The sequence below is a fragment of the Stenella coeruleoalba genome (assembly GCF_951394435.1).
Source record: "Stenella coeruleoalba genome assembly, chromosome: 21".
NCBI classification, from domain to species: domain Eukaryota; kingdom Metazoa; phylum Chordata; class Mammalia; order Artiodactyla; family Delphinidae; genus Stenella; species Stenella coeruleoalba.
Window position 1 is genome coordinate 22947135 of NC_137167.1, and position 24652 is coordinate 22971786.

Sequence of the window (24652 nt, forward strand, 5' to 3'; positions counted from 1 at the left end):
GTTCCTGATCCTCACTTTTAACACAGTTCTCCTAACAACCTTCCCTTTCCCACGCAGCCGCCTCAGGAACGGAATCAGACAAATGTGGAGCAGTAGATGAAGCCTGCAATTCTTACTTACGGAAAGGCCCAAAAAAGTCTGCCTGGTGCCAGAGGGTGTGCACAGCTGCCATAGTCACTGGCTCCAAGTCCCTGTATTTTTGTCGCCGACGATTCAGTACAAATGCTACTACCCACGCAAGTGAAAGTAGTCCAGATAATTTTGAGAGTACATATTTTCTTCTCCTATCATGGTCCCAGCGTTAATATACAGATAATGCTTACTGAGAAGATGCCAACATGCGAAATACTAGAAATTATGAACGCCAGCAAAGCAGCAGATGTATCTTTAATGAATAAAGGAATTCTAAAGACGTTAATGATAATTTAAAAGGGGGTGATAGAGAGGGCAAATCAACAATAGAAAGGGGAAGAAAGGGAAAGAGAGGTAAACAGATGAGAGAAGCCGAGAAGGATACGGGAAACATTAAAAAGCAAAAGCCCAGAACTCTCTCCATGCAGCAGTCATGAAGAATTTCAACAGTTTAAAAGCGCTATTGTTTCCTAATAAATTGAGTTATATCCTGCTTCCCAGGAGACATAGTTAGGAAAAGTAAGCATTAAAATATATTTTCAAATACTGTGACTATACTGGGTTTTTCTATAAGCAATATCTGTCGTTTCAACAGAGGAAAAAATATATAACATTCATACAAAGTAAACTATTTAGTGGATATTTATTCTTTTAAAACAAAGTATTATCGAAGAGGTTATTAATCAAAAGAAGAAATACCAGTGTCCATAGACATAAACAGCCCACCCATGTATTCACATCATTGTAATAAATTTTCCTGGAATGGCATGGATTTCAAGTGGGAGATGAAGTAGGAGGTCTAAAAAAAATTATCCCTAATATTAAGCCCTAACAAAACAGCATAGAAATGAATTATTTTATGTACCTATATAAAAATAAATATGTTCACATTTGTCATTTTTTTAAGTTTATTGGGTTTTTTTTTGTTTTTTTGTTTTTTTATGTTTTTTTGTGGTACGCGGGCCTCTCACTGTTGTGGCCTCTCTCGCTGCGGAGCACAGGCTCCGGACACGCAGGCGTAAAAACTCTATCTCGTTTCGTCATCCCTTATTCCAAAGGAGAAAAAACAGGGTTTAAATCCATGAGCTTAGTACCTGTATTCCATGCTTTTAAAAGTGTTTAGTTTTGTTGCTTTGTGAGTATGGCTCATATCTTAGCCAGCCCCCTGACAAGTGCAAAGTGATTTATAATAATCACTAAAGTCAGTAAAACCACAATCAGTAAAGGGGAAACTATCTTTTATTGAGAGCCCTGGTCTGTAACTCTTAAGACCATGATCTTTCCAACACACCTGTATATTGTTGCCAGGAATGCAGATCTGGAGAAATGTACATTCGTGGTCAGAAAACTTCCTTAAAGTATATGTCGTATTTGCTAAGTCAGCATTGACAATTCAAACATTTACTTAAAAAAAAAAAAATTTACTTAACAAGTAGTAGTTGGGTTTCTACACTGTGCAAGGTCTGAGAAACACTGAGAGGTGGTACGATATACAAGGGAGTGCCCGGGATCAGGAGGTATTGAGGGAGAAGTCAGGTATTAAATTAGAATCCGGTGTTCCCTCCCAGAAGTCGGTGTTGAGTCCTACCAGGTCTAAGTTAAAGACCAAATTAAGTAGAGATGCCTTATTTATATTCCTTATGGCCAGCATATTCTGACAGGTTATAATTAAATGCTCCACAGGCTATCTTCATTATTCTCTTATGTAAGATGGGAATGGTGTTTGTCTGAACTCACTGGGATATTATAAGGACAAATTAAGTGAAAATTTGACATTTAAAATATTAGATAGTGTAAATAGGTAGACAACACCCAATCTCTGTCAAAATATGTGATGCATCTTCCCCTTCACTATTTAGTATATTTCTCCTTAAACCCCCTGGCTCTCCTTGAAGGTAACCACAGGATTAGAGAGAAAACCACAGTATTTGCCTTTGACCACTTTGGATAAAATTGTGAATAGGTATTAACATGAATCAAAAGACCTAGGTATCATTATAGTTTCTCCTACTGATTCAGTGCAAGACCCTAACAGGTCCGTTAACCTCTCTTTTCTGTAACTTTCAAGCAGAGTGTGATTTACAGAAAATACAGATATAAGTATGGTCAAACTTCAAAAAATAAAAGTGAAAAAATTATAAAATACTTTAAAAACAAATAGTAGGGCTTCCCTGGTGGTGCAGTGGTTAAGAATCTGCCTGCCAATGCAGGGGACACGGGTTCGAGCCCTGGTCCGGGAAGATCCCACATGCCACAGAGCAACTAAGCCCGTGCACCACAACTACCAAGCCTGCGCTCTAGGGCCCGCGAGCCACAACCACTGAGCCTGCACGCCTGGAGCCCATGCTCTGCAACAAGAGACGCCACCGCAATGAGAAGCCCACACACCGCAACAAGGAGTGGCCCCCGCTCACAGCAACTAGAGAAAGCCCGCGAGCAGCAACGAAGATGCAATGCAGCCAAAAAAATAAATTAAATAACTAAAATAAATTTATTAAAAAAATAGTGGACTGTTAAAGCTTAAAGGAAACATATACAACATTTCGAAGAGGAAGGTGAATCTGAACAAAATTTTAGAACACAGATATATAAATTATGCTGAGTGAGGCTCCTTATTAGTAAGTAAAATTATTCATATTGGGAAACTTTCAGGCAGAAGTGTCTTTGTATTAATCTTCAAAGAGAAAGAGAATTACAAAGGAAAGTATTGTAAACTAAATTAGCTGGTATCAAGATAAAGAATTGACGAGGGTAGATCACACACAAAAAAGGATAATTTCAATTTACTTAAGTTTTGACCTGAAATTTAGGGAAATAGAGTATGTCAATTATCTGCTGTTGTATAACAAACTACCACCAAATAAAAACCATTTTATTTGCTTATGATTTTGTAGGTCAGCAATTGGGCTGGGGTCTTTGGGCAGTTAGTTCTGTTCTTCTTGCCTGGGTCACTAACAACACTGTGATCTCCTGGTGCATAAGCTGGGGCTGCTTGGACTACGGAGCCTCCATTGAGATGGCTTGTCTCTGCTCCCTGTGTTCTTATCCTCCAAGAGGTAGCTTGGGCTTCTTCACATGACAATCTCAGAGATGTGATATATACTACAAGTTCTTTTTAAGCTTTCACTTGTGTTATGTTTGCTTACATCCCATTGGCCAAAGCAAATCATATGGCCCAACCAGGAGTTAAATAGGAGAGGGGGCCTACGTGTGGAGTTAAACGTTGGGAAGTGTAATTCATTGGTTCCATTACTTTAACAACCCACCACAATTTACTTTGACAGAATACACTCATCAGTTTTTGTTGGATCATCCAGCTGGTCACCAAAATCAGTAGCATCTAAGGACTTATCCCTCAAACATGTTAAAGTTCACATTTCTTGTTCCTGTTCTTGTTCATAATCTGCGTCCACCTACCTATGAGATAGAGAAAAGAGCCTGGATAAGGATAGGGACATAGGAGGCAGTGTACAACTATGTCAGCTGGAAGTTTGGTGATGTAGCCGTTAGCCTTATTTTACCCTAACATTTTCAAGCTATGAAACACAAAGCATAAAAGAAAATTCTAAGCTCATTCAGATTTGGATATCCAGTATTATTGGACAGCAGATTATAGAGAAAGAAAATAAATTGTTTACTTTTTATCTAATTTCTCCAAAATATATGCACGCTGAAAAACTTTGAACTGACTTATATGCTGTTTCATATTTGTCATGAGTAGAATAAAATATAAAGTAGGCAGTGCACAATTATTACACGTACTTGCATAAGTTAGGAAAGGATCTTGAATAGTTTAAGATTAATGCTATGCATTTAAGATTATATAAAGTTTTTTTTTTTTTTTTTTTTTTTGCGGTACACAGGCCTCTCACTGTTGTGGCCTCTCCCACTGCGGAGCACAGGCTCCGGACGCGCAGGCTCAGTGGCCATGGCCCACAGGCCCAGCCGCTCCGCGGCATGTGGGATCTTCCCAGACTGGGGCATGAACCCGCGTCCCCTGCATCAGCAGGCGGACTCTCAACCACTGCGCCACCAGGGAAGCCCTATATAAAGCTTTTATACACTACCTAAAAGAAGCCAGTGTCTCTGATTTGTCATTTATTTGCTATAGGAAAGAGAACATATTTTGGGGAAGTAAAAATTAGTATTAGAGAATTAATCACAGTTCAGAACAGGGGTTGGCACAGAGTAGGCCCTTAATTTACATATTTTTCAATGAATAAATGTTATCCTTCTAGGAAAATATATCTAGAATAATTGAACAGACAAAATAACAGTAATAAAAATATTTCATATTTGAACAGGAACTTTAACTTTCAGAAATCCTTTTTAAAACATATGTTTCTCACTACAACTCTATAAAGGAATATAGAGTTAAATATTAAAATCCCATTTTGCAGATGAGGGAACTGAGGTTCAAAGAAGTTACATGACTTGCCCAAAATCACATAGCTAGTTGGTGGTAGGACCTAAATTATAGGATTCTCCTTCATTATGCTATCCTTCAAATACAATAGTTAAAAGTAATGTCAAAGGACAAAACAAACTGCTTTCTACATTACATGAAAATGTCCTTACAAAACTAATACAATAATAATGGTATTCATTTGGCTTTTTTCCTGGCCACACCACACGGCATGTGGGATCTTAGTTCCCTGACCAGGGATCCAAACCCCACCCCTTGCATTGGACTGCCAGGGAAATAGATTGTAAACTTCTGGAAGGCAGTACGTGACTTCTAGTCATTCTCTCACTCAGTCCAAAAATATTAGCCAGGGGCTTTGCTAGAAAGTGGTATAAAATACGGTCTCTGTCCTTGAAGAGCTCACAGTCTAATTGGGGTGGGGGGAGGAAAAAGGGGGTGGGGAAGGGAGGCATAAAGTAATGTAATACATATTATAAGAAAGGTATTACCGAGTTCTAGGGTGACAAGAGGCGAGCTATTTCTGCTTTGTGGGAGTTAAGGAAATTTCAAATGTTACCTTTCCTGGGAATCTAAGTCATTTTGCTTTCTGAATTTCTTCTATTTAATTGTTTCGGGAGGTTTACAAATAAGTGAGGAACAATTTTTAAAAAGGACAGGAGGGACAATATTTACATCTTTTCTGACAAAAGAGTCCAGATTCAGTGAATTTGGGGAAAGACCTTTTTTCACCTATGAGTTGATGACCTCATATGAACTATGAAGAGGAACAAAGCAAATAAAATCTCTGTCATGAAGGAGCTTATTTACAATATAGTTCATTGGTTCATTCATTCAATATAGATGCTCCTTCAGGAAAAGAAAATCAGGGAAAGGGCAAAACTTACAAATTCATAGCACAGAAAAGAGCCAAAATTAAAGCTTGAGATGTAATAATCTTATTTTTTATCATGGTAAAATATACACAAAATTTACAATTTTAGTCATTTTTAATATAATTCAGTGGCATTAATGCTTTCACATTGTTGCACAACATCACCACTATCCATCTCCAGAATATTTTTGTCATTGCGTACTGAAACTCTGTACCCATTAAACAATAACTCCCCCATTCCCTTCTTCCCTTGGGAATTTCGACCCTAATTTCTGTTGCTATGACTTGCCTATTTTAGGTACCTCATGTAAGTGGAATCATACAATATTTGTCCTTTCATGTCTAGCTTCTTTCATTTAGTGTAACGTTTTCAAGGTTCATCCATATTGTAGCATGTGTCAGAATTTCGTTACTTTTTATGGCTGAATATTTCATTACTTGTATATACCACATTTATCCAGTCATCTGTTGATGGACATTTGTTTATCCAGTCATCTGTTGATGGACATTTGGGTTGCTTCCATCCTTTGGAAGCATTATTGTGAATAATGCTGCTCTGAATATGGGTGTATAAATATCTGTTTGAGACTCTGCTTTCAATTCTTCTGGGTATATATCCAGAAGTGAAATTGCTAGGTCAGATGGTAATTCTGTGTTCAATTTTTTGAGGAACTGCCATAGTTTTCCACAGCAGCAACACCATTTTAAATTCCCAGGAACAATGCACAAGGGTTCCTATCTCTCCCCATCTTTGCCAACCCTTGTTATTTTCTGTTTGTTTTGTTTTAATAGCCATCCCAATGTGTGTGAGGTGATATCTCATGGTTTTAATTTGCATTTCCCTAATGATTAATGCTATTGAACACCTTTCCATGTGCTTATTGGCCATCTTCTTTGGAGAAATGGCTATTCAACTCCTTTGTATAATAAACTTCTGACCACAGGGTGGACAACCATCCCTGGAAAATGGTGTCAGCATAGTTTTTTCAAGCAAAATTAAGTGAAATCCTTCCTTTTAGCCTCCTAAAACGACAGAGAAATGATTCTCTGTGCTTGTTGGTAGTTACGACCAGTAAGTACAAAATGCATAATGAAGAACAAAAATAGAGCCAATTCCTTAATGAGACTCCCTAGGATATGGTTAACCAGTTCCTTTCCCTATACTTTCATGTAAAAAATATTGGGTACCTATTGTATTAATTTCCTGTTGCTGCCGTAACAAATTACTACAAACTTAGCGGTTTAAAACAACACAAATTTATTCTCTTACCTTTCTGGAGGTCAAAATCTAAAATCAAGGTATGGGCTGGGCTGCATTTCTTCTGGAGGCTTCAAGGGGAGAATCCCCTTTCTTCCTTTTGTCAGCTTCCAGATGTGCCTTCAACTCTTGGCTCACGGCCCCTTACTCCAACCTCTTGCTGCTTCTTTTTTAAAACAAAAAATTTTTAACCCAGTTTTATTGAGGTATAATTGACATATAACATTAAGGTGTACAACAAAATGATTTATGTACATATTACGAAATGATCACTGCAAGTCTTGTTAACATTGATTACCTCACATATATACAAATTTCTTTTCCTTAAGATGAAACCTTTTAAGATCTATTTTTTCAGCTACTATCAAATATACAAGAGGGTATTAACTATAGTCACCATGCTGTGTATTACAACCTCTTGCTTCTAGTGCCATGTCTTTTATTACTGACCCCGAATTTCTTGCCTCCCCTCTTATAAGGACACTTATGATTACATTGAGCTCACCTGGGATAACCTAGGTTGATTTTCCTATCTGAAGATCCTTAATCACAAAGTCCCTTTTGCCATGTAAAGCATCATATTCACAGGTTTGGGAATAGGAGGTGGACATCTACGGGGCACCATTGTTCTACCGTACCTACTATGTGCCTGCAAGTTCAAAAGCGAAAAATTGCTGCCTTCAATACATTGGACAGAAATCATTTTTCTTAGATTGTTGTTATTTTTTTTAATTAATTTATTTTTGGCTGTGTTGGGTCTTCGTTTCCGTGCCAGGGATTTCTCTAGTTGCAGAGACCGGGGGCCACTCTTCATCACAGTGCGCGGGCCTTTGTTGTTGCGGAGCACAGGCTCCAAACGCGCAGGCTCAGCAGTTGTGGCTCACGGGCCTAGTTGCTCCGTGGCATGTGGAATCTTCCCAGACCAGGGCTCTAACCCGTGTCCCCTGCGTTGGCAGGCAGATTCTCAACTACTGTGCCACCAGGGGAGCCCCTCCTAGATTGTTTTAACTACCCATCTCATTTACCAGTAGTCAGAGGACTTTCTAATGTGTTACCAGCCCCTGGCCCATAAAGCTAACTAATTCTTTGAACTGAACTTTGCTGATAGAAATAATCACAGGCACAGCCGCCTTCGTATTTATTATCATTGCTGCTGTTCGGGTACAAGATAATTAAAGCAGCTTTCCCCATGACATCAGCCACTGCAACAACTAGGTCCACCCGCACTGCGGTTAACAGCCGAGAGGCAGCAGCAGTAACACCCTGGCGGGGCACCGGGCAGCCGAGGGCGCGGAGATCACTCTCTTCCCGCGTCCCTTGCCATTCGAGAGGAGGGTCGTCGGGCAGGCCTCGCGCCCCCCGCCGGCCGGAGCGGGGCCGGCCCGCCGCACTCTGCGACGCCCGCCGCGAGGAACGGCGCCGCGCGGGGCCTCTGGCACCGCCCCGTTCCCACGGGACTCGCCGCGTACCCTTGCGACCTCTTTTCCAGTTCCGCTCTCTCCGCCTCCGGAAGCTCGAGCCGCCGCCGGGGCTGCGGGAGCGCGTGCGCGTGCGCGAGGCCGGAACGCCGCGGGCGGCGCTGGGCTGCTGCGGTGGTCGCGGTTCCCAGGTGAGCGGCGCGCGGGCGACCCTTCCTCCCCTCGCAGAGCCCCCGCCCCCCGTTCAGGATACTTTTTCGTCTCCGGAGCCCAGGCCTCGGCGAGCACGCAGGGTCGGTATGCGGAAGCCGGCGCGGGAGGTTAGGAAGGCGGGCCGGCCGGGCCCCGAGCCCTGCGCCCCGCCTCCTCTGCGGCACGGGCAGACCCTCGCACGGCGGGTGTAACCACCGCGGAGGCGTCTGGGCCGGCGGGACCACGGGGCCCGCAACCCCAGCCGGCCGCGGTGGGACGGCCCGGCCTGCCCTGGGGCGCGTTCGCGGGTGGCTTGGGGATCGGGGTCGGCCGTGAATTGAAGACGTGGTCGTGACCGGGATCCCGGCTCAGGGCACAGCCGCCCACCTCCGGGGACTTGACCCTGACCCCTGAGGCGGGAGGGGGATGTCAGTTATTATCCGCTACCTAGCGAGATCAGGAGGGGGTCGTGTAAAGAACCAGAGTTCCTGGAATACAGGTGTTTACTTTGGCCCGAGATTTTCGTGTACCCAATCGGTTACCTTCTTTGGACCAAATCATATGTCAAAACTACAGAAATGTAATGTCATAGTATCAAAATGGCAGTTAAAAATGCCAGATTCCTATTTGTGTGTTTTCCTGATGGAACGTGAAAGCATCAGTATTTCTATTGCTGGTTCTGCAGGGGCTGTACAAATTGTGTGTCCAAGTGATTCCCGGGCACCTTTGGCAAGTATTTGTCCTCATTGAGCACGAGCAGGGTTATTGCAGCCTGATGAACTGTCATTTGATTTGAATCTCACTTTGAAGTGAATGTTATCAAAAGGATTGCTTAGCGGGACAGTTGGATAATTTTTCCGTTAATTAAATCACCTGAATGTTTAAGTCCTTACAATAACCGGTCTGTTGGATGTTATGAACCTAAACTTAAACCTGAAAAGTCTCCCAGGCAATGGGCTATGCACCCCTCTCGTGAACTGTGACCCCTTAGGGAGACAGATGCTTACACCTACTGGGGACTACAGGAACCTTATAAATGCAGATAAGGGGATAGTTGATTCCCTTGTGTGTGAGGGGCGGGGAATGAGGGACAGCTGTAGGAAACTAGCTCAGGTGAAAGAGGTGATTGTTGTGCTTACATAACTGGCTAGCAAAGAGCAGAACTAGGGCCCAGCCTTAAATCTCCTAACTCCAAACTCCTTCATCAGATAAACATTCTTTGAATGTCTAGTATTTGTCAGGTCCTACTTTAGGCACTAGGATATAAAGATGAGCAAGATACCAGGAGTTCCCAGTCTGGTAAGACAGGAAAGGCAGGAAACAACTTTGAGAAACAGGGATTTCAAAGAAGGATCTGTAATCATTTGGCTTACGGTTAGACTTTGGGATTTAGACCTAGTTCATGTTAGGGCTGGGAAAGGTCATAGCCTCCAAATTTATAAATTCCCTCTGCAACATCCCAGCAAATGGCCATCCAGTCTTCGCTCCAACATTATCTAGTGACTTACGGCTCCTAATTTTAGAAGGCAGCCCATTCCATTTTTCAGCAATTCTAATGTTAAACTCAGAACAGCTTTCGTATGCACTCCATCTGTTGATGCAAGTTCTACCTCTGGAGCTACAAATAATAGCTCTCAAGTCTGTTTCATATCACAGTCCTTCAAGTATCTGAACACACCCTTTCTCTTAGTCATTTCTTTTATTCCTATGAGCCCTTGGTCTGATAACCAATTAATCATAACTTCAGTTCTAGACTCTTCACCATAGCGCACCCAGGGCTAAGTGCTTCATTCAAAAAGATGTTGCGGAAAAACCTGAATGAGCTTTTTGGCTAACCCAGTGGTTTGACCAAGCAGAATGTAATGCAAGTTGTCCTACACTGTATGTTGCTACTCCAGGTTTAATGACTTCCAGAAATGTCACTCTCCTTGCCAGAAATACCTTTGGAATTCATTACTCTCTTTGGAAAGGGGGTTGGGTCCCAAGCTCAGCTTGGGATAGAGAGTCACAAGTTGATTCAAAGTTCTGAATTCTTATTACCTAGGTTAACAATTTACCTAAGGTGACTGGTTTATTTAATTTGCAATGGCAATGAAATTTGTTCCAGATTACTTTGTTAGAGGAAAACTGCTACACAGCAAATATATCTAGTAAAATGTGTGGCAAACACTGACATATGTATCTAATTTTAACTGTACAGACCACCCTTTTTTGCAAAGAACTGTTTCTAAAGCTCTATTGCTAAACAAGTCCCATTTCCCTTAAAAATCCCTGTGAGGGGAAGGTCTTCTTATCTTGCCCACTGTTTACCATCAAATAAATAATAGATATCACAACAATGTGTTTTAAAGTTCAAAAAAGGAAGTCTCAGTTCCTAGCCTTTTGGAAGGACCATATTTTGAAGCAGAGTAGAACAGTGGTTAGTAGCATGGTCCTCAAGACAGCCTGCTTTAGAATCTTGGCTGTGCCGCTTCTTAGCTCTATGGCTTCGGGCAAGTTCTTGGTCTGCTTCAGCTTCCTCTCTGCCAAATGGGAGTGATGAAATCTCTTACAGTTATTGTAGAGATTCAATGAGTTAATACTTGTAATGCACTTAGAATGATGCTAACATGTAAATACTCAATACTTCCGGCTATTAGTAGTAGTAGAATAACAGCACTAGTACAAGTGAGACTTAGTTATGTTAGTAATTTTATTTCCATAGAAATGTAAACAAGTTTTGCAGAGGGATGGAAGTTGGAATGATTTGGATGATTAGCTTTTTAAAAGATTTGTTTTTTAAACTGGCTAGGAAATTTGTGCTCTGGGCTGTGCTATGAAACCATTCGCTTTTAAAATTTTAAGAACCTTGTAAAAAAAATTCTTGAGTCCTAAAGGCAGTCTTAACCATGGGAAAAACATTAACCACAGCTCTTTTATTCCAGCCCTTGACATTTTGGATTAAAGGGTGAATTACCTTACAAAAAAGGCTGACTTTGGGGAGAATTTAATGACAATGTTAATAAGAGCTGCCCATCATTCAGCAGCTGATTTGATTTGTTGTTTTTCTTTTTGAACTCAGGTGGGCAGAATTGGATTGATAACGATCAGTCGTACTCTTTAGGTCTGTGATGACCCGTAATCACAGGCCTCTGCGCCTCTGCCCAGGTTCTTAACTTTTCTCCTTTGTCCACTTTCCCAGCCTCATTCCTCCCTCCGCTTATAGGCTCATACTCTTAGATGTTTAGTGTATGTCCTCCCAGCCCATGCTGTAGAATTTTATTTATGTGTTTGTGCCCTTGAGAATTTAGTTTTGTTTTGTGTGTGTGTGTTGTTTTTCATAATTGTATTGTCATTCATTTAATTCTTTTCTCTTGGTAAACATAACTTTTGTAGATCTCAGCTTATCCTTTTTGACTGATATATAATATATCATATACAACATTTTGCTTATCCATTTTCCTCTTACTAGACATTGAGTTTTTTCTAAGTCAGTGCTGTGACAGACAGGGCTGTGATGAACATCCTTGTACTTGTGCCCAGGAACACACAACTGGGAAACATCAGAACCAAGTTTTGAGCCTGAGTGTCTGGCTCAATTTGTTCTCTTTCACTGTGCAGACTCCCTGTCATCACTTACTTGCTTAGTTTATTGCATGAACACTATTACAATAACAGTAATGGAAATATTAAAAATGCAGCGGGATTGTTGATTTTTCAACTCTTCATTTTTGTTCTTTTTTCCCCTAGTTTTTGTTTAAATGTCTAAATTGTATTATTAACCCAAGATGGATAACAATTTTGTATTATGCATTTTTCATGCTGATAATAGCACCTAAATCAGGTGTCCACAAAATTTTTCATTAAAGGGATCAGTTGGTAAATATTTTAGGCTTTGTGGGCCCTATGGTATTGGTCACAGCTACTTAACTCTGCAGGTGTAGTGGGAAAGCTGTCAGAGACAGTTCCTAAACCTGTAAGTGGGGCTGTATCCCAATAAAACATTATTTACGAAACAAATGGTGGGCTGCATTTAGCCCAGGCACAGTAGTTTGCTGACCCCTGATTTAAATAATTATTTTAATGGATTCATAATATTCCTATATTCAAGTTTTTTTCTGTATTAAAAGAAATGCTGTAATGCACAGTCACAGCCACTAACCATCAAGGAAATGATCTCCCTAAGACTGAACGTCAGAAAAGTAAAGAAGAAAACGACTGACTTAAAGATTGAGCCTGAAGCTGTGACCTGTGAATATCACATGGGTTAAGCAAAAGCATCATAACCTCTGGATGCCACACAAAGGAACAGCAAACTTTGAGAACTTCAGAGCAGTAGCTGAGAGTGGTGCTAATGCCTTAGATTTTAATCACATCTCTCATTTAAGCTGAGTCTGATCAAAACGGGGGAGTTGTTAAAAAGAAAACTACAGGCTCCAGATGGAGTCACGTCTGCTGGGCCGCCCCACCAAACTGGGGCTTCATACCTAACCTACTTGAAGCTTCAACCTCCCCCAGAAATGTAGTCTTAACCGGTCAGTCAGAAATGTTCTGGTCAGCACCAGTGAGGTAATCTGTCACAGGACCCTGTCCATCCCCCAAAGGGAGATGAGGTAAACTGCCACACAGACCCCTTTCGTCCCCCATGGGTAGGTTACCTAAGCCTGAAATAGTCTTTTTTATATATGAGTTCCTTGTCTTGCCTTTAAAAACCTTTCCCTTTCTGTAGCCCTTTGGAGCTCCCCTCTACTCTCTGGATGGGATGCTGCCTGATTCATGAATTGTTCAATAAAGCCAATTAGATCTTTAAAATGTACTTGTTTGAATTTTTCTTTTTTTTAACATATGTAAATCCTTTGGGGAGGAGGCTTCCTTCTGTTGATTTGAATTTTAAAACATAAAGAGGGCATTAATCCATGCTGCGGGAAATAATATTTCTTGTATTTAATATTTATTAAATACAATAAATATTATAAGTTTTAGTCTAATTTCTCTGAAATCTTTAAAATCTACTTACATCTTATTTCAGTTTAAATATAATAATGTGTTAGAATTTTAAAACTCACTTGTACTTAATCCTCTCTTAATTTATCTTCATTTAGCTTAAATTTTCCTGAATACTTATACCATTTGCAAACCTGCTTAATTAATGGCACGATTACAATTTTAGTATATTTGATTTTCTTAAGTACCTCAAACAGCTAACAAGACACACTTATAGATCTCACAAAGGAAACCTAAGTACTTAGATGTTTTTTGTAAACCTAAGTCTAAACTTACTGATTTAATCAGATTCCCTTAAGTGTTTAAAAGTTGATTACAGTTAAATTTTTGCAAGTTTAATATATCAGAATCTCTTAAGTTTTTCAAAACTTTAACGGCAGAAACCTTAACCTATCATATTAATCTGTCACATTAGTGTTAATAGTATAAGTTTGGTTGCTTTTTAAATCATGTCTCTACCTACTTGTTTTTATAGATTGCAGGGTCACTTAAACAAAGGCTGCAGAGTATCATGGCTGATTTAGGATACAGATTACATAGCCTTTTATTGCTTGATGTGGTGTAATGGAATTAATCATGATTTGAATATAGTGAACCCATAATTGGATTGTTGGCTACATATTATTATTATTATTGGAATTTTGTATATACCTTTCCCTTGACATAGCTCATGTTATTTGCCTCTTTTGAATATCATTATCAACTAATGGCTTTCCACAGAATTACTTTTTTATTTTTAAGTGTATTTTGTGTTTTTTTGTTCTTCAGTGCAGGATTGTCCAGCTTGGACAGTGGAAGCCCCTTTAAACTGAATCCTTTGTTTTATTACCACTACTCTGGGCTTATTGTTTGTCTTTACCTCCAGAAATGGAATCAGCTGCCTTCCAAAGGATCTTGGTTTTGGGGAGTGGTTTTAGTGGAGAATAGTATTAGAGAGGTCAAACTCTGAATTCTAGATTATTAGTGACAGATACTGTGACACTGCTGCGTAGACCCCTGTAATAGGAGAGAAAGAAAAATATGACTTTATACTGACATTTCCAGTTTAATCCCAATTGCATGAAGTATTAAAATACTTTAAAATCAATTTTGATTTTTTACCTTAGTAGTACACATATAAATTTACAGGTCAACTAATAGTTTAAGATTTATAGCCAAAATAGTGGTCCTGGCACCACGTTAGCAGCAATTGCTTTGAACTTTTTAATCCATTTCTAATATTTAACTCCACGTGTCTAAATAATATGCCTTAATTTTTCCATTTTAGAAGCCTGTCTACTATCTCAGTAGATACTAAATCTCTCTTACGCTGGACTCCCTTTAGCACAATGAGACATGCATACTTCCCCCTTTTTATTGTGGTTATGTAACAATATGTGATTAAATATTCGGAAGTTTTTCCTCCAAGCTCCCTGTACTGTGTATACATGTGTCTTAGAGGTTTTGTTCCTCTTTAAGAAGGGACAGAGGGAACTTTTACTTTTAATAGGATTTATCTCCTGCTGCTCCCCCAGTGAGGGCAGTGGAGGAGCAGAATAGGACAAAGACAAGTTCTGAAATAGGGAAGTCTGTTAATCCCCATTGAACTATTTCTACCAGAATGATGTGTGTTTGGGCTGGCTAGGCTGATCTGAAGAGGTTTTAACACCATCCTTTCTTATTCTAAACTCTAACTGTACTTAATTTATAGTATTCAGGTTTTCCTTGGAGGCCAGTCTAGGTATCCATGTTTGTGATATGCCTGACGATCTCTTATTATTTTCTTGTGAACCAAACTATTAGACTTACTTACTGTTCAGATCATTGGTGCTACTTGATATTATCCCTGTAGCCCCATTATCATTTCACTGAGTTATTGGTGTTTTTAAAAATTTATTTATTTTTGGCTGCGTTGGGTCTTCATTGCTGCACACGGGCTTTCTCTAGTTGCAGCGAATGGGGGCTAGTCTTCATTGTGGTGCGCAGGCTTCTCAATGCTGTGGCTTCTCTTGTTGCGGAGCACGGGCTCTAGGCGCGCGGGCTTCAGTAGTTGTGGCTTGTGGGCTCTAGAGTGCAGGCTCAGTACTTGTGGCAAGCGGGCTTCAGTAGTTGTGGCTCACGGTCTCTAGAGCGCAGGCTCAGTAGTTGTGGCACACAGGCTTAGTTGCTCCGCGGCATGTGGAATCTTCCTGGACCAGGGCTCGAACCCGTGTCCCCTGCATTGGCAGGTGGATTCTTAACCACTGTGCCACCAGGGAAGTCCAAGTTATTGGTTTTTGGTAGTGTTTTTTTGTTTTGTTTTTTTCATGTTTCTCTTTATCTATTACCCAAACTTCTCAGTTTTGGAAAATTTGCAATTACTGTATAAAAATGAAAAGTATTTGGAAATTACTCTTTTGTCTGATGGTTACACTTTCCCTCTTTTCAGATATATGTTTGCCATCATGGATCAGTTTGGAGATATATCAGAAGGTGAAGTGGACCATTCTTTCTTTGACAGTGACTTTGAAGAAGCAAAGAAATGTGAAAGTAACTCAGTTTTTGACAAGCAAAATGATGACGCTGAAGAGAGAATAGATAAAGATACGGAAAATGTAAACTTGAAATTTGGAATACAGAGAAGGAAAAGTGATCTTACTGAGAAGGGAACTGAAAGAAATGAGAAAATTTCTCCAGAAGAACACCCCATAGAAAATGATAATATACAAGCTAGGGACTCTTTGTTCTTGACCACTTCTTCACGATCAAAATTGTGTGATGCTACAGTAGAACATAAAATACACTTGCCCATCCCAAGTAGCATTCCCAAAATTGTAAAAGAAGGTGAACGTGATTACTATACAGATGGAGAGGAAAGCAGTGATGATGAGAAAAAGCATCATGTCAGGTCAAAGTCAGCTAAACCATCTAATAACTTCAAGAAAAGCGTAAGTAAAAAGGATTCCAGAAGTAATTCCTCTTCCTCTCTGTCCTCCTCGTCTTCAAGTTCTGATACAGACTGTTCAAATACCGGGTCTGATGTCTGTTTATCTGATTCATCTCCATCATTAAAGAAGCGTCTCTTTGGTGTAACCCACTTGCCACCAAAACAGAAATATAAACGGAGAGAAAAATCAACAGGAGCACAAACTTCAGGTACTAAGCCAAAAGTCGGTGACTACACCGAGGAATCTGAAGATACTGTGACAGATGTCAGTCCTTTATCAACTCCGGACATCAGCCCTGTTCAGTCTTTTGAACTGGCTGCATCAAACAATCAAAAAATGAAAGTTAAAAGGCAAGAGAACGTGAGTCAAGAAGTATATGAAAATGTTGAGGATTTTAAAAATAATTCAAAGTCTTTGAAATCAGACAAAAAAGGGAAAGAAAAACATGAGCCCAGTCTTGCCTCAGTGTCGGCAGTGTTGGATTCCAGTTTAGACCACAGATACAAGGAAAAAGTCTTACATGACACAATGGACCTGAATCATCTTTTACAAGGTAATTTTAAAAACTGTGTATTGAATTTAAATATTAAACTTAATATTATATTGAGCTTAAATATTAAATGATATGAATTTGCCTTGATTTTTCACTTAAAAAAATTGTATTGTTTGGAATCATTGATATTATCATAGCTTTACCAAATATTCCATTTAAAAATATCTGGAATATCATTGTTTATATTACTGCAAAGCTACTCAGCTAGGACTAGAAACTACTTCATACTGATTCTGTTTAGTGCCTTACAAACTCAAAATGCCTGGAGAGACCAGATGGATAAAGTAAACAAGAGAAGGGGAGCCAGATGTTCTCCCACCTTTGGTAGAGACACAGGCATAAGATATGTTTCACTTTCTTCTTTGAGAAAGGCAGAAGCACTAAGGTTAAAATAACCTGACCTGTTTCAGGGAAAGTGGCAAGAATGCTGGCAAATTAGAGAACTTAAAGTAAACTGTAGGAGACTCTTCAGATTTTAAATGAAAGGCTGAAGAGCATTACTTGAAAGTAATTACCAAGTTGATAAAATAGCATAATTCAAGTTGTAGTTACTTTAAGATAGAAGTATTTTAGAATTAGGATAATCCTGATTGCTGTATTTGTCTCAATTTATTATTACCCATTATTTAGTTTGAAAGGAACAGAATATTCCAGGTGAAATAAAAGCAACTTTGAACTTTATCTTTGACTAGTTAATATAAAACTGTAAAAATACTGAGCTTGCTGGTTAGGTTTTGAGGCAGTTGGAGATAAAATTTTTAAGTTGTAAATAGGACTCACTGTCTTTGTTTGTTTGAAATGTTATTTGAAAGAATAAATCTTCAGCTACATATGGTGGCAATGTAAGGGCATAAGTAAATCCCCTATTTAGTCAAATGAGTCGCATAGATTGATAAAGTGTATTTTGGAGCAGTTTACACTTGTGAATGTTCCTTCTTTTATAGGTTTTCTTTGCTCTGATCGTACCTATTGATTGTTTAGTGTGTCTGAAAAATCAGATTCTTGGCATTGGCTATTACCATCTAGTGGTTAAGACTCTACTCAATATATCTTTCCTGATAAATGCTCATTCAGTCTCTTAAAACTTTCAGGATTGAGTTTTCTATTCTTGCCCCTCTCCTTCTTCCCCTAACAACCAAGAGTGATCTTTTAAAAAATAAATCAATCCTATTAGTTTTCTTCTTAACTCTTCAGTGGGCTTACTCTTAGTTTAAATCCAAATTCCTCATCATAGGCTAACAGACTTTACATCAGTGATTTTCACCCGAGGCAGTATATTAGCATCACCTGGAGAACTGTTAAATTATCAAAACAAACTGTTAAATACTGATGCCTAGGCTCTGCCATGAGATTCTGATGCACTTGGTCTAATATGCAGTTAAGAGTGATGAATGATTCATTGCTGTCCGTCATATGGATACTTGCCTACATCTCCTTTCCTCTCTCTCTCTCATTACCTCTTGGTCCAGTCACACTCCTTCCTTACTGTTCTCAGAATACTTTGCATTCATGAGGCACTTTGCACTTGCCATTGGCCTTTCTCTTTGTAGAGGCTACTTCAGTCTGTTTCTAGGGTCTCAGTTTCTATGTCACCTTCTCAGGGATACTCTTTCTGAACATTCTGTGTAGAAGCTGCGTACCCCACCTCTGCCTCTCTGTCACAAAAACATATTTCCTTCCATGAGACTCTGGAATCAGTGTAAGCAACATGAGGGCAGCATCCTATTTCTTGATGGAATCCCCAAATCTAGCAAGTATTGGCACATAATAGACAGTATTTATTTATTTATTTATTTATTTTGCGGTATGCAGGCCTCTCACTGTTGTGGCCTCTCCTGTTGCGGAGCACAGGCTCCGGACGCGCAGGCCCAGCGGCCATGTCTTACGGGCCCAGCCGCTCCGCGGCATGTGGGATCTTCCCGGACCAGGGCACGAACCCGTGTCCCCTGCATCGGCAGGCGGACCCTCAACCACTGCACCACCAGGGAAGCCCCAATATCTCTAATTTTTTATCAAGCCATTCAGTGTAACAATTTTCACTTAAAAAATAATTGTAATGGCCACTTTGCAGTCTGTAAGATCAGGTGTATGACAAATTGGGTTGATAATTCGTCAGGTTGAGGGCTGCCTCTGTCTTCATCTCTTCCGGATCTACAGCATCAGTCCCAGTGCTCTAGCGTAACAGTTTTCAAACTTTTTGACCTTAAGACTAAAAGCACTCTTTTAGAGATTATTGAGGACCCCAGGAAGCTTTTGTTTAGTGGGTTATATCTATATAAATACTTACCATATTAGAAATTAAATCAGAAGTTTAAAAAATATTTATTACTTCATTTAAGAATAGTAATAGTGGGGGCTTGCCTGGTGGCGCAGTGGTTGAGAGTCTGCCTGCTGATGCAGGGGACACGGGTTCGTGCCCCGGTCCGGGACGATCCCACATGCCGCGGAGCGGCTGGGCCCGTGAGCCATGGCCGCTGAGCCTGCGCGTCCGGAGCCTGTGCTCCGCAACGGAAGAGGCCGCAACAGTGAGAGGCCTGCGTACTGAAAAAAAAAAAAAAAAGTAATAGTAAACCCATTATGTATTAATATAAGTAACGTGTTCTATACAACATAACTATAGTTCCAGAAAAGTTAGTGATTTTTGCTAGTTTCTAATGCCTGGCAATAGCTGGATTCTCATGTCAGCCTCTGCATACAGCTATTGTGATATATTGTTTTGGTTGAAGTATATGAAGAAAATCTGGCTTTACAAGGATATATAACTGGAAATGGAGCGTTTTAATAGCCTTTTCCGTTAATTTTAGATATTTTTTTGATACCACACCAAGACTCCACAAGTAGTAGTTTCTTAAATGTTAGTTGCAATGTACAATTTGAAACTGATGTTAATTTGTAGTCCATTACATTAGAATTTATTGCTCCGTCTTACATTTTGAACGTATTGTTTGCCCTTGCATGGTTTTGTAACATGATATACAGGTTATTTGGAAAATGTTGGTTCACTGAGCATGTAAATGTTGACATATTTCATAGTACACCATACAGAAATCACAGTTGTTAATATCACTACCAATCTCACTAGAAAGCTCTTGGGAAGCTATCAAACTCAGGTTTATCAAAAATTCTAATTTTTGCTAAAATGCTCAGATTTTATGATTGCCAACAGATACTGTCAGTTGTTTTTCTTGAAGTGACAGGTTTCTTAAAATCATATTTGTAATGCAAAAAATTGGAAGGTAGTTGAAATTAAACCATAAAGGGGCTTCCCTGGTGGCGCAGTGATTGAGATTCCGCCTGCTGATGCAGGGGACACAGGTTCGTGCCCCGGTCTGGGAAGATCCCACATGCCGCGGAGCGGCTGGGCCCGTGAGCCATGGCCGCTGAGCCTGCGCGTCTGGAGCCTGTGCTCCGCGACGGGAGAGGCCACAACGGTGAGAGGCCCACGTGCTGCAAAAAAATAAATAAATAAAAATTAAAAAAGAAATTAAAGCATAAAAATCTATCTGATGTGATAATGCAGACTGCTCCTAATGTTTTGTATTAATAATATGCATCTTAATATATTTGCTGTTTCTTCTGTGTCAAATGTCTATTGCTACATTGTTCTTAATAATTTCTACTGTGATTTATATGTGTTTAAAAGTAGCAGCCAAACGTTTGGCATTATAAAGTATCTTACAAAATTTTCTTAGATTAGAAAAGTAAGTATATTGAAAATAAACGTTACAGAATATAAATGAAAATGTATAATATGACTTGTAGGTTCATTTTAAGGGCTCACTGTTCCATTTTTTTATTCTTATAAGTACTGTTTGATTCCACAAATTATAAGCATCACTCCATTCTAGGAATGAGAGAGGACACAGCCAATAAAAATCTTATCTTGCTTTAGGGAGAAAACATTTGACCCTTTTGGAATTGTCAGGTTTTAAAAAAAACCATCTAATGGAAAATAGTCTGTGATATCTGAGCTTTTTGTTCAGTACCATCAATGATTATCTCTTTGTATTATTTAGGGTGATTTTGGATGTAAGAAACAGAAATTCCTAATGAAACAATGTTTCTCACATAACAAAAAGTCCAGAGATAGACCAGCTTGAGGGTTGACTGACTCAGTGGCTTAAAAATGTCCTCAGGGACCCAGGTTCTGTCACTGTATTCCCCCAGCCCTAGTGTTGGCTTCATCCTTAGGCTACCAAGAGATGTCTGCAGCAACTTTTACGATCCACATGCAGACATGACAGTGTCCAGAGAAATGGAAGCTGCCTCTACGTCTGGCTCTCTTAGAGTGGAGGAACCTTGAACTGACTTCCACTTATGTCTCATTGCTCAGAACTGAGTTACACTCCCATTCCTGAAACAGTGACTGGCAAGGGGAATGGGATTATTCCAGGCCAGTAAACTCACTCTGGAGTCAGGGTTGGGAGTCCGGAGAGGGAGGTCAACTTCCTCTTAAGGACATAGCTTCATGGGGAGGAGCTAGCTGTCTTAAAAAAAATTAAAAAAAATTAAAAATCAGGATGTGTTAATAAGTAAGAAGGAGGGGAAAGTAGTGTCAGGGAGGAGAAAATTTTCCCCTTCTTCTTGAGTTCTTTTGGCTGGCCTAAAAATTAAATTGAGACAAAACATTAACAGTGGAAAAAAATAAATTTAAATCGTACTTACGGAGGTCTCAGAGAAATAGGAGCTAAGAAGTAAGCAAGGCAGGCAGCTTTCATACTTTATAGACAAACAATAAATTTTGTGAGGAATTGACAGGACAAAGAAACTTAGGTTTGGGTTTTTAATTAGTGAAGAATCTTAACAGGGATTGGGCTTGGAGTAGTAAATCAGCAAAGAAGAACAAGGCTTGTTTATGCAGCCTTCTTGGTCCTAGGTTCCCTATCACTGGTGATAAGATTGGCTCTCTCCCTCCTGGTACAGGGAGGGCACCTTTCACATTGAGAGATTCAGTTCTTGTTTTCAGAGAGACAGGAGGGTCAAAGTGTCATTCCTGCACCAGCTTTTTCTTAAGTAACTTTAATTCAAAATCATCAATATGGCACTTTGGCATGTTTGGGGGTGACCTGCCCAGAACTCCAACAGTAGGAATATATGCTAATTGGGCAGCCAGCTTTATCCACTAGGCCAGAGCTTCTCAAACTTCAATATACATACAAATCACTTGGGGATCCTGTTAAAATGCAGATTCAGGTTCAGTTAATCTAGAGTAGAATCCAAGGAGCTACATTTCTAGCCAGCCCGATGGTGATACCAATGCTGCTGATTCAAGGACCCTAGTCTGAGTATCAAGACATTAAAAAAACTACCCGGTCCCATTGAAAATAATTAAAACTCTTAGCTAGTCCATTTCTGAAACTTTTTAGATACAGAAAGCCTATATATTTTTAAGTTTTAAGTTGGAAAAATGATAATCCACCCCAAATCCCTTATCCGTTTCCCAAATATAATTGAAACACTGAAACACTGGTTTAACCCGGAAACTGAGCTAAAATGTAAAAGGAAAGCTTTATTCATACTGCTGCACCGTAGGGAGCCCTGATCGCAGTGACCTGCCAGTAGGCGGTATTCAGGGCTTCTACAGGCACAGGGACAAAGCAGCGTTTTGCCCGTTGATACATCTGTTATTGGAGTCAGTAATAAACCACCAAAGATTCTTTATAGTAGTAAAGTATTTTAAATATTAATTATGGAGATCAGTCTATTGCATAAGGTATTTCTTTAGATTTTTCAAATTATTTTTCATTCTCGGTTTACCCAGTGAAGCTTTTCAGATCCAAGAATATTTTCATTAAGTTTTCTTCATTTCTTTCATTAAGTTTTCACATGTCCAGTTTCCACGGACATGTCAGATGCGATGTGTGCCTGGCCAAGCTATGCCCCTCTGCACTCATATCTCAATAAGCCTTATTACTTCCAACATTTACCCCACTCTGTGGGCCTTTTAGGCCTCCTTGGCTCACCTAATTTCTTCACAGCCTTTTCCACTTCCTGGGAAGTTAAATTCACTTAATGAGAGGAAGATGATAGTGATAATGGTAACACATTTTAAAAAGTATGAGCAGGACCTGTGATCCCATCAGAGAACAGCTGAGTAGGAACACAGCATGCTCTGCAGCCTCTCAGTTTAAACATTCTCACTAGCTCAAGTACAGCTACAGTAAAACACTTCATTCGTTCAGATAGTGAATTCTGAGGTAAATATTTTGCAAGCTATTACAGCAAATATTGGGCGAGACTTTAGATAGGGATGCCTCTATTAGCTAACAGTGTTAACATTATTTATTGGTTTAAAAATGTTTTGTTAATAAGTTTGTGAGTTCAAACGAAAAAATATTAAACCTGTGAAAGAAAAGTTAATAATAAAAGAACATAAAATCAAGTGTCCCAATTATAGGCCATGGGATAATGAAACAGTGTTGAACTTGAATACTCACACAGAGGGGTGAAGAAAATTCTGAAAGCGGAATCAGAACCTTTTAGGCTGGGGCTTCCCTGGTGGTCCAGTGGTTAAGACTTCTCCTTCCAATGCAGGGGGTGTGGGTTTGATCCCTGGTCAGGGAGCTAAGATCCCACATGCCTCGGGGCCAAAAACACCAAAACATAGGGACTTTCCTGGTGGTGCAGTGTTTAAGAATCCACCTGCCAATTCCAGGGGCACGGGTTCGAGCCCTGGTCCTGGAAGATCCCACATGCCGCGGAGCAGCTAAGCCCGTGTGCCACAACTAGTGAACCTGCGCTCTAGAGCCTACGAGCCACAACTACTGAGCCCACGTGCTACAACTACTGAGCCTGTGCGCCTAGAGCCCGTGCTCCACACAAGAGAAGCCACCGCAATGAGAGGCCCACGCACCGCAACGAAGAGTAGCCCCTGCTCGCTGCAACTAGAGAAAGCTCGCACACAGCAACAAAGACCCAACCGCAGTCAAAAATCAATTAATTTTAAAAATAAATAAAACAGAAGCAATATTGTAACAAATTCAATAAAGACTTAAAAAGAGCAACTTTTAGGCTTCTGGGTGTCATCCACATGACCATAGACAAGCAGTAACTTTTCTGTGCCCCAGTTTCTTCATTTGTAAGATGGGGGTAGTTGATATAGGTTGCTAAGGTCCATTCTAAATACAGGATTCTGGGGTTCTGTGAGAATGTGAGAAGGGAAAGTCAGTGGAGACTAGAATTATTAGACATCTTACTTTGGGGGGACTTCCCACTCCCATCCCCAGCCTTCCTTTGCTGTGCAAATGTCGAAAGGGTATGATTGGAATTAGTTCTTTGGCCTTGGGCTGTTTATCCCTGAATAGGCAGAGAGGGCATTGGAAAGTGGAGTAGTGGAGGAAACCAAAGTTAGGCATTGGCTTATGGCATGAATGGCTCCTGTTTGGAGAGCAGTGAAGTTGACATGACTAGATTTTAAAGTACCTTTCATCCTTTGTAACGGTAAAATGAGGTCAGTTTAGGAAGAATCTGGAGGGCGAAACAGAGATGGTTTAGAAATGCACCACTTCCGATTTTACCACCTAGATTCTGTAGGAAATAATTAGATTCATTATTAGAGGGTGTATCCTGGGAAGAAAAACTAATATAAGAGAAAGAAAACTAATATAAGAGAAAGAAACGGGATAAGGAAGCATTGATGAGCAGAGAAACCTGTCAGACCTATTGCTAAACTGATAGCAACATAGGAGGAAATGAAACAGTATGGTATTCAAGGGGAAGATACAGCCCCCGTTACCCTCGGTAAGAAAGAGGATGCCCACACTGGGACTAGTGGCTGCTGGCACATCCCTTGGCAGCACGTTGTTTGTCTTTGCTGGCAGGCTGCAGCAGACAGGGTTCAGATAGGCAGGCAGGAAATCTCAGATACCCTCGGCCCACCACCAGATACTACCGAAGGTTTGATAAAAGCTCAA

General features: G+C 40.1%; 2 protein-coding genes across 4 annotated transcripts in view; one reads left to right on the plus strand and one right to left on the minus strand.

The window, feature by feature from the left end:
* Positions 1–8176, minus strand: part of SNX25 (sorting nexin 25) — a 116949-nt gene extending 108773 nt beyond the window's left edge. The window contains exons 1-3 of the mRNA XM_079909370.1: positions 8157–8176; positions 7193–7336; positions 6700–6853 (exon numbers count right to left, since the gene is read on the minus strand). The gene's annotated coding sequence lies outside the window, so the exon portion shown is untranslated. The remainder of the gene's footprint in view (positions 1–6699; positions 6854–7192; positions 7337–8156) is intronic.
* The window catches only part of CFAP97 (cilia and flagella associated protein 97), a 36244-nt gene continuing 19446 nt past the window's right edge, over positions 7855–24652 (plus strand). Inside the window, exons 1-2 of one of the 3 annotated variants that reach the window (XM_079909373.1) lie at positions 7855–8398; positions 15688–16739. In XM_079909373.1, coding sequence (XP_079765499.1) covers positions 15692–16739 — 1048 coding nt within the window. In that variant the 5' untranslated portion in view covers positions 7855–8398; positions 15688–15691. Of the gene's footprint in view, positions 8399–15532; positions 16740–24652 lie in introns of those variants that run through there. The other 2 variants (XM_079909374.1, XM_079909372.1) reach the window with 2 other exon arrangements.